Consider the following 13,511-nt stretch of genomic DNA (forward strand, 5'->3'; position numbering starts at 1 on the left):
AACCACCACTCTCCCTGCAACAAAACGTTCACCTGGCCACTACCATCCCAGCCGGAGGACATGTGATAATTTGCCGGTGGCTTGTACATGTTCCCAAATAAGAGCCCTCCCAGAGGTTCAGCAACAGTATCAATAAACCCAAGGCAGCAGCGCTCAAGGTGAAGGTCATACGCAATCTGGCCTCAGAGCCATCCTTTGAGAAACAAGGCAGAACAAGTGTTGCCCTAAACAAGAAGTCTGCTTTGAGCCCGAACGGTGGTGGACGGAAAGCTTTGGGCCCAGCAGGACGTGGATTCAGAGAACAGGCTGCAGGACCTGCGTCCTCATCTGTGAAATGGGCAGAGTTTGTTCTGGGTTATGATGTGTGGAGAGGGACCAGCCCATAGACATCGTCAACAAACACAAGTGGGATTTTTAAACTAAAGACTTGGACAGACACCCGAGCGTAGTGTCAGCCAGTGCACACAGGGGCAGAAATATACACAGACAGGCTACAGTGACACGGGGCCCTGGGTGAGGGGCCCCAAGGTGACTAAAGCTCGGGGTCTCCCTAAAACTCCACTATCTAGTAGTTTAGTGGAGGAAAATAAGACCCAAAGCCCGTGGTGGAAGGCAGTGGGATGTGGCAGTCTGTCCCATGGGGGAGAAGAGGAGGGAGTGACGGCATCTTCCCTGGGAGTCTCGGTGGGCTTCCCGAAGGAGGAGGACTTTGATCTGGGTCTTCAAGGCAAGACAGAATGTCAGCAGTTGAGTGTAGGGAGGGGAGCGTGGGGCTGGCGAAGTATTTCAATGAACAGGCACAGAGGGATGTTGGGGGACTCACGGTTATGAAACATACACGTGACAAGTGGGTGGAGACCGATCCCAGGGAACCTTGGGGCCCTACAAGAGGTGGGGAGCAGAGGAGGTTTTAGAGCAGGGGAGAGACATCCGAGAAGGTGAAGTTAGGAAGGTAGGTGTGAAGAGCGGACAGGCAGCAGGGTGCTGGTTCCCGCTGCCACAGCCCCTGTTTGCATCCCTCATGGGCCTGCCGGGGGCTGGCTTTCCTCACTGGCCAGCTGGCTCTGGCAGAGAAGTGGGACTCTGTGCCCAGGGGCAGGTTTCACAGAAAGCCCCACAGACCTGGGTGCTGGGTCCTGTTGCTCCCATCCCCCTCTCCACCCCTAGCTCAAGTGAATAGTCTCTCAGGGCGATAGGGTTTTTTTGATGACCACAGGCCTCAGAAGGGCCCTCTGGCTCCTGGCCCTCTGCCCTCAGCCCTCCTCACCTCCACACACATCTCCCGCCATTGTGTCCCTGCTTACAAATCCCACTCGTGTGTCTGGCTGAGCTCAGGCCTGTGATCTCCGTATTGGGTCAGGAGAGCTCCCCACCCCATGCCCTGAGCTAGGGACCTGGACATGCCCGTGCCCACTTGGCCTCAAACCTCTGCTCCCTGCCCTGGGCACTCCCCACTGCGCCTCATGACCCCCACAGGAAGGAGCTGAGAACCCCCCTGTCTGTGCCCATTTCTTCCTCCTTTTCCGGAAACAGTTTCTCAAGAGAGTCCTGCTGGGTCTGTTCTGAGCACCCTCTGACCAGAGGCTGGCTCTTACTCTTTTCTGGTAGGACCAGCAATGATGTCACCTTCTCTAGAAAGTACTTGAAAGTTCTTAAAGGGCTCTCATAAGGATTATTCCTGAAACTCTTTCCAGCCCTGCTGGAAGGCAGGGCAAGTGCCCATTCTTCAGAAGAGAAAACAGAGGCCTGGGGAAGGCAGAGCCTCATCCATGATCTCAGTGACCCCCCACCGCCAGGCACAGATGATCCTAAAGCGGGGTGACCAGAATCCAGGACTGAGATCTCAGCGCCGGAAGCCCCAGGCCAGCGGCCTGTCCGACTCCCACATTTATCGAGACACAGAACAGTGAAGGGACTTGCCTAACGTCACACTAGCACTAGTGGCAGAGCCAGGTCTCTGAACTCCCTGCCCAGAAACCTCCCACCACCCCACTCTGCCCCCTCTTGTCTCCGAGCACATTGTCACGGCTCCGTCCTTTCCCTAGATGTATGGGTGTGCCTGACATTTCTGGAATTCACTCCACACACATAATGAGGCCATTTTGAGAAGGCCCGCCTCAGGGGGAACCAGAGAGCTGTCTAGTGTCCCCACCCTGACCCCTGCCAACTCCTCCCGGCTGCACACGCCAATCTATAAACAGATAAATAGACTCTGGGCCTGGGCTCCCCGCCCCCCAGCACACCTTCCTAGCCTCAAGATCTAGAGGCGGAGTTTTAGGGTCTCGAGGCCGCCTGGGAGCTAAGAAGCAGTAGAGAGATGGTTGGTTGCCACATGGGTCAGAGGGATCCAGCTGTCACCACAGCAGGTAGCTGCACAGGATGGGGCTGCCTGTCTACAGCACAGATGTGACTTCGGCTTTGGCAGCTGAATTGTGGTGACTCTCTGAGATGTTCACTTAAATGAGGACAGGAAAGTTCCTCTTCCTCAGTCACAGGCTGAGCCTGCCTGGAGGACCCTTCCGGATCTGAGGCGGCTGTGTGCTCAGGCCTAACAACAAAGAATTGACTTTTGACCTCTTAGTACAGAGCTTGGTCCTCAGCACCCAGCGGTGGCCCACTGAGAACCGAACAACAGAAAAGCAGCACACTTGAAAGAAGGACCCAGAAGCACCAGTTGGATAGGGCACCGGAGGAAAAGTGTAGGGTTGCCACCCTCCAGAAGATTCCAGAAACCCTCTGCTAGGTGGGTTAGCTATTCACCTTCCCAGAAGCAGAGTGATCTTTGCCAGGTGGTCCTGGAGCCCAGGCTGCCCTGGGGGAGTCCTAGGAGACAGGACTCTGGCCTTGGCTCTTCTGCACCCTCCCAAGCCATTCCTGCTCTCGACCAGTCTCCTTGAGAGCAGGGGATTTCCTGCAGCAGGAGAAAGGGGGACCCTGCTTGGAGATGGGGCAGCTACAGGGCCGGGCCTGGAGGGGGAGGGTGTAGACGTGGGTCCCCTGCTGCTGCCCCACTCCTACATCCACCCCCCAAAGAATGTAATTAAGCAGCAGGCCTCTGCCAGGAGCCAAGCTTTCTGCCTTCCGTCTATAAATCACCTTCTGAATCATCTCTCAGCTCCTGGAGGAGCAACTTCTGCTCGGGCTGCTCCAGGCGGCCCCAGTGCCACTCCCCCTCCCATGAGCCTGCCTCCCCCCGCCCAGCCCAAGGTGGCTCCAGGTCCCAGCTGGAAATGGCAGTGGCTGCAAGAGTCTGGCAATCTGTGCGGTGGGAGGAGGGTTAGGGGACACTCCAGAGCCCTCTTTCTCGTCCCTTCCCCTTTCTGGGCAGGCAAAGAGCTGAGCTCAGGGTAGCGTGGCCTACCTCCCTCAAGTTAGGAATAAGGCTACAGGCTCAGTCACCAGTGCCCAGTATAATGGGGCAAGCTGGCTCGGAGGATAAGGAGAAAATGAGCCAGGTGGGGACAATCTGGGAGGACTCCTTGGAAGAGGCAAATTTAGATCCAGGACTTATAGTACTTCTGGTATCTGAGGCATTATTCTAAGAGCTTTGCATGTATTTACTCATTTAATCTTTACAGTCACCCTTGCAGGTAGAAGCAGTCATGATTCTCATTTTACAGATGGGGAAGCTGAGGCTGGGAGAGGTTGGCTTGCCCTAGGGTCCCCAGGTAGTACATGGGAAAGCCTGATGTGAACCTGGGCAGGCTCCAGAGGAACGTGAGCGTCCGGGGGAAGTGGGCTTTGGAGGAGCGAGCTGGCTGGGGCTGGCTGGGCGGCAGGGGAGCAGCCAGCTCTGGAATTTAGGTCAGATAGGGCTGCAGGAGCAGAGGGCTGGGCTTCCTACCTCGCTCTGAGTGTCTGAATGGGCCTGGCCTGGGTGTTGGAGGCAGGCTCAGCAGGGGAGTGGCACTGGGGCCACATGGCTCCAGGCTTCACAGCAGTGAATCCGGTCCCTGCCAGAGTCCTGTGGACTCCCAAAGGCAGAAGGGTCCCCTCAGTGTGGTCAAGGAAAAGGGAGCCCAGAAGGAGATAGGGACTTGAAATACAGAGAAGGAAAAGGACTCATTTCTCGGTCAGTTGGTGGTAAGCCCAGAACCACACAGGTCTCTCCACTCCTGGCTCTCAGCACCTTCTAGCACACAGGTGCTGTGAACATATCCATGGAACATCAGCAGGGCCCTAACCCTTGAAGGAGGCACACCTCCTCCCTAAGCCAGGGAGAGGGGTAGAGAATGTCTTTCCCTCCTTGGTGGCTTTAGAAGAGTTCTGTGGCTCACAGCAGGGTGGGTAGAAGACTGGGAGACCAGGTCCTCCTCAATGCCCGGCTCTCCCCATCCTGAGTCTAGAAAGGTCTTCCTTTTCCCTGCTCTCCCCAGGATTAGTTAGCTGCATTCTCCTAGGAAAGAGTCACCTCTCCTTCCCCCACCTCAGTCTCCTTGCCTCTTGCCCAGACCAAGGAGAGACCTATTCAAAGTCTAGAGAAAGCCCCAGGGTCATAGTTCCCTTCCCCCACCTTGTATACATATCACCTTTTCAATTCTACATCTGCCCAAGTACTAATCGGGTGTATCAACATTAAGTTCTGTAGAAAGCGGGTTGGGAGATACCTGCTTGGCTGAGTCTGTTCATTGGGGATTTCCACCTAGAGCCCTCTCCATCTTCATCAGTGACTGAGATGCACCCAGATGCCAGAGAGTGTGGGTGCTGGTGGGCTCTGGCTGGGTGTGCCACTAGGGAAACTGCAGGGAGGGAGGAGAGAGTGCCTGCTAAAGGGCTGGGAGTCATGGTCCAGCTCCTGCCTCTTTGGACCTTCCCCACAAAGGTCTTCCTACTGGGCAGTTGCCCCACACTTGAGGTCCTAAGGACCCCTGGGGTGGGAGTGATGCTCAGGACCAGACTCTGCCCATGGCTCACCTCTTAGCCTCAGAGCTGTTGACAAAGTGCTATGAAATTCTAGGAGAACTTTCCCTGACAGCTGCTCCTTCCCCCAAGCCTTCCCCACACATGAAAGCAGGTTCTTCCAAGAACATAACTCAGCCCCAGGCTCCTGGTATTATTGTATTTTACCTGTTTCAGGTCTTTGTTTTGTTTTGTTTTTTAATATTGAATTTTACCTGTTTCAGGTCTTTGTTTTGTTTTGTTTTTTAAGCAAAATGTAGTCCCATCAGAAGAATACAAACAAATCAGCCACCCCTTTTACTCCCTTCGGGATATCAAGCTCCGCCCACAATGGGTGTGGGGTGGTCAGGAGGGCTGTTAATTCACTTCCAAGAGACCTGAATTAATTTCCCTACCACATGCCCCCAGGGAAAGACCTGCCCTGGAAGGGAGACCACCCGCTTAAAGCCTGGCCATTCGATCTGGTATCTGCTCATCTGTCTGTCTGTCTGTGGGATCAACAGCCTCCAGCCAGCTCAGCTCCTCGCCAGCCCCAGCCCCAGCCAGCTGTAATTCCTGCCTGTTACAAGTGTTAACACCTGGCCTGGGGGCCTTCCTCCCCCGCAGTCTCCAGGTGCCTCCCTGGGCCCAGCCCACTGACCCCCACGGGGTTTGACTGAACATGTTCACAAGCCTCTGGAAGGGGAGTGAAGGTAGGAGTGGGTGGGGGAGGCAGCGGGACACCTGACAGATGGGGAAACTGAGGCAGGGCTGAGCAGGCGCTTGAGTAGGGGAATGGCTCTCAGGACGGTGCAAAGAGAATTCAGGTGTTATTTCGCAGCTCACTGCCCTTGACTTCTGCAGAACACTCCCCCCCACCCTAGCTGTGAGGTAAGGCAGGCTGGTGACCCCTGGAAAGGGGGAGGAGACAGGCCCAGATGGGTGGGTCACACAGAAGTGGGGTGCACTCTGACCCCTAGCACAGGCCCCTTCCACCAGGGCCTCTGCCTCTGGAATGTAGTAGGCGCTAGGCTGGGCCCTAATAAGATAGTTCATTTTTCCTCCAAGAAGGAGAAGAAAGACAAGTTCCTCCACCAGGCACTCACGGCGACTGACAAGAAGAATTATAGAAATCAGTGCTTGCTGTCACCTCTTCCTGTTCCAGCTCTGCCACTACTTGGCTGCAGGGCCTGGAACACACCTCCTTCAGCGAGCCTCTCTGAGACCCCCATGGCCTTCTGGTCTACCTCCTCTCAGGGCAGAGGCCGGCAGTACAGGGCGTTGAGATGGGGGTGCCTTCCTGAGGGGTGGCACAGATAGAAATCCCAGCTAAACGATTTCCCCCGTAAATCCCTCCTGGGGAATGTGTGAGCTGGGTGGGCCTAATGGGCAAGGGCAGCCTTGATGGGCTCAGATGCTAAAAGGCCTGGAACCTGACTGGGGGTGGGGGGGAGTAGGCAGAGTAGAAACAGGAATCTGAGGCCCATCCACTCTACTGTCCCCAGCCTGGGCTGGGCCCGGCCCTGGCCCCAACCCTGCAAAGGTAACTCACCCTCTACTCCAGCTCCAATACCAGAGACAATCGGCCTCAGAGGGGAGAACTCCTGACCACAGAGCTCAGGCAGACAGGAGGCTCTGCACCCCACACTGCCCCGCCCAGACCCCAGGTCAGCTGTGCCCCCTGCAGCTTCCTTGTTAGACCTTTGTCTCTTGCTGAACTGCCCTCCAGAACCATGACTGCCCACCAAGCACCCAATCTCAGGATGTCACTCACACCCATAGGTCATATGTGTACAAACATATCCATAGCCACAGGCCAAGCCATGGCCACTGGCAATTGAAGGCAGGGTCATAGGCAGACCCAGACACAACCCTCACACTCATACTTACAAGCACAATCAGGCCATGGCCATGAGCACTGATATCCATGCACAAAGACATCTGTGGGGCTTTCCCCTTACACTGTCATGAAGGCATGTGCACACATGCACACACACACACGCACACAATACTCGCATGCCCAGTCATGAACACAGTCATGCAGTGTCATAAGCAGATACAGGTACTGACCTTGACATGGGCATAGAGACTCCTAGACTCTCTCTTTCTTTCAAATACACACATCATGGAATCAGCCACTTGCTGACACTTGTGTGCAGATACAGCAGCACACCCTGTCACAGGCCATGGATCTCCTGTCACAGGCTGTGGGTCCCCCAGGCACATCTCACACGAATTCACACCACGGTCACCCAGTTGCAGGCACAGACGCTCCTACACACAGAAACACACTAGTGTACAGATGATACCCCTTAGGGTCATAGACCTAGAAAACACACACACACACACACACACACACACACACACACAGGTCTGTGCTCAGACAAAGCAGAATCCATGTCCCCCCAACCCCCAAACAATCCAAGTGTCCAGCATTATGTTAGGGCCAATGTTCTGGCTTTCCAGGTTTTTCCAACATCTTTCTATTGGGTGTTTCTTATCTAGTGCTCCCCAATACACCGTTACACACCAGACCCCCACCCTCCTCATAGGCACTGCCCAGGAAGTGCCTCCTCCAGTCCATAGTGTAGGGCAACCTGGTCTCCCTGCTCATCCCTCCAGCTGGTGGGGCTCCACACCTTCTCTTTCTACCCTCCCCCTGGTCAGGGTCCCTGTGAAAGCAAAGAACAGCATGGCCTTAGCAAGGGGATCGGAAGGGGGTCAGGAAGGGCCACAGAGGCAGGACTGGTTTCCACAGTAGCCTTCCCTGCAGTGGGCAAAGCCCCCAGCCCAGAATCCCTGGCTGCCCAGGCCACCTCCACAGACTTCTTTATGTACAGGAGTCCTCCGGCCAGCCCAGTGTCAAGGGAAGGATGGACTGGGCAGAAAAAAAGGATCCCCCTGGGGTGTCTGTCCTGGGAGCAACTCTCAGCACCTTCTAAACAGAGATCCTCCACCATGCCCTGCTCCAGCTCCCATCCCAACCCCCAAACATCCAGAAATAAACACTACCACCCCCAAACAACTGGTGGCAGACTCGGGGTGTGGCCCCCCAATCTCCTCGCTCTGCTCCCCCTATCCAGGGCCGGAGAAGAGATGCAAGATGGGGAAAGAGGGACATGCAGGTGGCACCACACCCTGGTGGTTCTCCTGTCTGACTTTCACCCCAGGGGCCAAAGCCCCTCTTCTTACAGATCCTAAATTCTTCCTACTCACCTCCAGCCCCCCCACCCCCCAGGCCCAGACTGTCCTATGTCCAGGAGGGGAAGATTCTTTAATTAAAGTTTTCCGGAATGCAGGGGCTGGAGACTGAGGAGAGGCGGGTGTAATTTAGAGAACTGGTTCTTTCCCCTCTGGCCTCTAGGATCTGCCCGGGGCCGATGGGGCCGCTTGGAAAACAAGGGGACTCCCTGGAATTGGGGCTCCCAATGGGCTGTTTATTTCTCAGTTGGCTCCCCATAAACACACCCTCCCCCCCAAACACCGCGCCTGGTTTCCTAGCCTTATTTACTAAAAATGTCTTTTGTATCCGCATTTCTCAGGGATGGAATTCTCCTTTCCCTCTCTTCCTTTCTCCTCGGTCATCGGTTTTCCAAAAGGAACAAATTTAACATGGAAAATTGGGTTTTTGGTCGAAGAACAAACCCACCCCCTTCCAAACAACATTTTCAAGGAGCCCCCATTTCTCTAGGATGGACAAGCAAGAAATGAATAAAATCCGAATTCAATGGCATCTCAGATCAGCAAATACCACATTCACTTCTGAGGCTCAAGATTAATCTAGAGCAGAGTGGGGAGAGTCTGATGAAATCCCCCCCATTCCCCTGCCCCTGGGATCCCTGAAGCCACTGGGGTCTGAAATATGAAGGCAAACGGGGATTATTGTGGGGAAATCTCTTGATGGAGGCGCCGGCAGAGGTGGGGGTGGCAAGGAAGGAACAGGATGATTTTGCCCATGAAGACCCCAAAATGGAGAAGAGGAGTGGGTGGGCCCCAGGGTCAGCGCTGTATTTCCAGAAACCCAACTGCAAGCAAATGGAGGGTCTTTGGGGCCCCCAGATTGGGATGGGTGTCGGGTTAGGATTTAAGAACAGGAGACCTTCTGAGACGGGGAAAGTCCTCCAGCCTCTGCAGCGAGTAGCAGGGAAAATGGTGATTATCAGAGAAACCAGGAGTTGGATACTGAAGGCGACACCAGCAGAAAATCCAGGAGGGGTGGGCGGGTGGGGGGCTGGAAGGAGGCAAGGAGAAAGGAGCCCCAGCCCTGCCGGAGCCCACCCCCGGCCGGCGCCCCCACCTCCCGGGGACTCGGCGAAGAAATCGGGCCGCGGGCAGACAAGAGGCGAGTCTTACCACCAAATTGGGTAGCCGGCGAGGACCCTGGTGCCACAGAGCAGGAGGCCGAGGAGCAGCCCGAGCAGGTGGGGCTCCATTAGAAGCGGCGCCGAGGAGGAAGTTTGCCCCCGACCATGAAGAGGGGGAGCGACGCCCCCAATAGTTGGAACAAAGTCCACTTGAGATTGGAAATGACTTTCGGGCTTGTCAGAAGCGCACCTCCACCCGCAGCCGCCCCCCTCCGAGCCCAGCGCGGAGCAGCCGGGTTTGAGGATGTCAGCGAGCAGCCAATCAGCGCCCGCGGCCTAAGGTAAGAGATGAGTCTGTAGTTCAGCCTGTCAATCACGCGCCCCTCCCGCCCGGCCCACGAGTCGGCTCCGGGAAGGGCATCGCCCAGCAAACTTGGGCAAAGCCCGCGCCCCGGACACAGTGAGAACTTGGGTAGGGGTGCACGGCACGTTGGACCCTCTTGCTGGCCCAGGACCGCCGCGGCACCCCGCCAGCCAGGTTAAGGGAGCTGGAGCTTTGACGGGGGCGTTCACGTGGTGCCGGGTCGGCATGGGCATGGATGGGTGTCTCCTTTTCTCTCGGGGGACCGTGACCTCTTTGGGACTTGGGCCCTTGAGGAATCGACAGTAGAAAGCACAGAGATGTTTCCAGAAGCCTCACTCCGGCAGGACAGGCTCCGAGGGTCGCGGAGGGGGTGGGGAAATACAACCCCTCCCAGCCTCCAGCCTCCCGAGCCCGAGAACCACCAGCCACTCGACCCGGCCACGGGAGGTCGCTTCCCGGGTGTCCGAGAGGCGCGCAGAGGGGTCTGCCGAGGCTCGGAGGTCTGGCTGCGGGCGGCGCCGGGGGACAGAGCCGAGTGTCATTTGAGTCTTTTGTCAGGGATCAGATCGGTATCGGGACCTCCTGCTGCCTTTGCATTTCCTGCAACTGACACCAGCAGTCAGTTGCATTTCCTGCTCCGGAGCCGGGTCACTTTCTCCTCAAGGGGTTCAGGCCCGGCCTCCAGCTCAGGTCAGAAGCACGACCCGCAGTCCCATCTGGATCTTGTGGATGAACTGTTGTGGGCTGGGTGAAACGCAGAAAGCAGCCGGGGTCCTCGGAAGACCCAGCTGCCCTCCAGACACACCCCTCCTCCCCAACTCTCCTGCCCTTGGCTTCAACCTGGAGTTTGGTGACAACTCCTTTTCTCCCGGGACGCCAAATGCACCCAAATACCCCACCCTCACCAAGGTAAAAAGTCCTTCCAAGTTCCAGTGGGTTATTTTGTCCTCTCCCTCTACAAAGTCAAGGAGTCTCAGCCCTGAGGGGGGCTCAAATAGAGGGCAGATCTTGGAGGGACTTGCCCCTGTCACCTGGGTGCCCTGCCCCTCCAAGCCTCCTCCCTGGCCACCCAAGGCCCCCAGAGGCACTCCGGACCAAGCAGCAGCCCTGGGCCTGGGGTGAAGCAAGCAAAGCCAGTGAGAGGCGGGCAAGGGCCACTGCTCAGAGAACCGCAGCAGAAGGGGCAGCCCCAAGTCCTGCTGAGGCCTAAGAACGTGGGCTTTTCACCAGGTGGGGGCACAACTGGAGGAAGTCCATCCCAGGGGGCCAGACATTTCTGGCCTTTGATCTGGGCCACCCATGCCCACAGCTCAAACCCGCTGGCCCTGCGCATCCTGACAGCTCTCTCCGCACGGCTGCTGTGGGCGCGGGGAGCTCGGGGAACTGGCCCCCGGGCACCAAGGGTCGGGAGAGCCGCCTGGGCTTGTCACGGCTTCTGCTGCGTTCCTAGCCCGACTGGAGGGGGTGGGGTCCGGGGAAAGATGAAAGAGAGGAGGGAAGGAAAGAAAAGGGAGAAACTGAGTGTAGAAAAGAGAGAGAGAGATGCTAGTTGAGAGACCAAGAGAAACAGACAGAGACAGAGGGAAGAGGAGAAGAGGCTAGCAGAGGGCATCCAAGGAGAAAAAAGAGGGAAGGGGGGAAGGGGAGAGGCGGAGAAGGGGAAGGATGAGCAGAAGAAAAAGCTCTAACCTGCCCAGGGACAGTGAATGGGCTGGAGGCTGTGGAGATGCCGTAGTGGTGGGCTCACTCTAGGTTCCTTGTTTCTGATTCCCCGGAAAGAAGGTCACAGTGGATTTGCCATTGTCCCTAACGGCCGAGCCCCAGAACTCCAGCTCAGGGGTAGAGAGCTCTACACACACACCCCTAATGGCCTGCTAGGTCTCCCCTGGACTTCTATCCTACCCAGCAGGGGCTCTCAGCTGGTTTTCTGATCAGAGGTGCCAACTGGAACTCAAATCCTCCCTGAACAGTGTGGGGCACTCCAGAGCCTCATAGTCATCTTTCTGAGAGCTGAGGAGGACTACCTTCCCTGGACACCAAGACACCACTATAAATTTAGTGTGGCTGGGAGGTGGGCGCTGCACTAGATGACCTCTTGGGGTCCCCAAGATTCCACAGGTGCCATCCCTGGGCAGTGGGGGCAAAAGATTTCTGAGGCTGTGTGTGGGGTGGCGGTTGGCAGAGAGATGCCCATCTAGTAGTCCGGAGCCATGTAGGTAAGACTGGTCATTCCCTAAAGGGACACATGTATCTGATGCCTGCTCCAGGCAGCCTGGGAGCACCAGAGACCCAGGTCTGGAACACCAGGCAGGGAATGGAAAGGAGGCCGGCCAACAAGTGGGTGGGAGGGGGTAACCCAGACTTGTGCTGGCCGCAGCCTGAGGACATAGAGGACTGCAGCAGTGTGGGAACGTGTGTGGCCCCGCATGGCCCCTGGAGAATGGAAGCATGTGTGGGGATTTCCCCCCCACTTGAAAGCTCCCCAGAGGAGGGGATTCCTGATGCCTTTCTCCTCCCCTGCCAGGTGTCCTTCCTTCAACACAGGCTTAATTTCCTTCCTCCTGCCTGCCCAGCGCTGCGGGTTGGAACACAGGAATGGTCCCTGACGGGAGGGGGAGGGCGCCCCCGCGCCACGTGTCACAAACGGAAACACCTCTCAAATAGGCACCCCGGACCGCAGGGTGGGTTGCACTCGATAGGGAAAGGGTTAAATTTACGCCAAGGCCTCAAGAGCGAGAGGTGGACCCTGAATGGGAAGGTGGCCTCTTGAAAAAGGGCAAAGTAGGCCGCGAGGGCCAGTGGCCTGGGGGCTGGGGGCTGGCACGTGGGAAGCACTTTGTGTTCTGTGTGTGAACGTCGGGGACCTCCGACCTGCCCATCTGCAGACTGATTGCCTATCTCCATCCCACCCCCACCTCTCTAGCTGCCCCCAGGTTCCTTTTGATGTGCGCTCCCCAGGGGCACGCAGTCGGCCGCTGTGGATTCAGCGCCGCTCCACCGCGCCCCCTGCGGAGGCACCGCCGAGACAAAGAACCCGGCGGCCAGGCCCCCGGCCGCCCGCAGGGGGCTACCCGTCTGTCGCGCGGAGGGAGGAGGAAATCTCCGATCAAGCGCTGTGCCGTGCTGTGTCGCTGGGAACAGGCCGGATGGCTGCTGGGTGCCGGGCGCGGACCAGCCTGAGGGTGAACAGAGGGGAGCTGCTGCAGGGGAGGCGAGCAGCAGTGCGGAAGGCCAAGGCCTAATGCACGCGGAGAACGCACGGAGCGGGCGCGCGGGGGCTCCGCACTCTCCGACCCACAGAAGGGGGCTTTGAACTTTCTTCTGTGAGCTATAGGAGCCGCAGACGGTTTCAAGCGAGCTCCTTGGAGGCCACTAGAAAGCTGGGCAACCTGGAGGCAGGAGGGCCATAGCGTGGGGTGGTGGGCGCAGGAATTAATTGAACAAGATTTCTCTAAACTGCCCAGCGTAGAGGTAGCGTCCTGGAAATGCCCATAGCCTGCACAGGGTGAGCATTTGGGCGAGCAACAAATGTCAGTGGAACACAGCTAAGCGCCCCAGCTTGCCAGCCTCTCCATCGTCCGGCCCTGGCGCGCCCCCTGGCGGCGGTGCTGATACTAAGGCAAGAAGTCGGTCGGTGAGGGAGGGGGCCCTGCCCCGCCCCACACCCGTGGGCCAGGAGCCCGCGCCTCTGTTGGTGTGCAGACCGGATTTTGGGGATCCAGGTTAAGTAGGCATCTTCGTGAGTGAATGCCCTTAATCTACTTCGCAATCCCTGAGCTTAGTTGGGGATAAAGTGTGCATGGCTAGGGCTCCCCTCTCTTCCCAACCCAGGTGGCTCCCTTGGGAGGCCACCGGAGGAGACGTTGAGGTCCTAGGAGAGCTTGCACTCCTGGGCACCGCCAGGCAGGGACCCTCCGGCTGCAGCAACCTTGTGTCAGTGGAGATACCGGAGGTTCCAAACTGCA

General features: G+C 57.3%; 1 protein-coding gene across 1 annotated transcript in view; it reads right to left on the reverse strand.

The window, feature by feature from the left end:
* WNT3 (Wnt family member 3) overlaps positions 1-9,424 on the reverse strand; it is a 43,106-nt gene extending 33,682 nt beyond the window's left edge. The window contains exon 1 of the mRNA XM_036269379.1: positions 9,232-9,424. Within this exon, the coding sequence (XP_036125272.1) occupies positions 9,232-9,311 (80 nt within the window). The 5' untranslated portion in view covers positions 9,312-9,424. The remainder of the gene's footprint in view (positions 1-9,231) is intronic.
* Positions 9,425-13,511: the final 4,087 nt, after the last annotated feature.

The sequence above is a fragment of the Molossus molossus genome, unplaced genomic scaffold (assembly GCF_014108415.1).
Source record: "Molossus molossus isolate mMolMol1 unplaced genomic scaffold, mMolMol1.p scaffold_m16_p_19, whole genome shotgun sequence".
Lineage (NCBI taxonomy): Eukaryota > Metazoa > Chordata > Mammalia > Chiroptera > Molossidae > Molossus > Molossus molossus.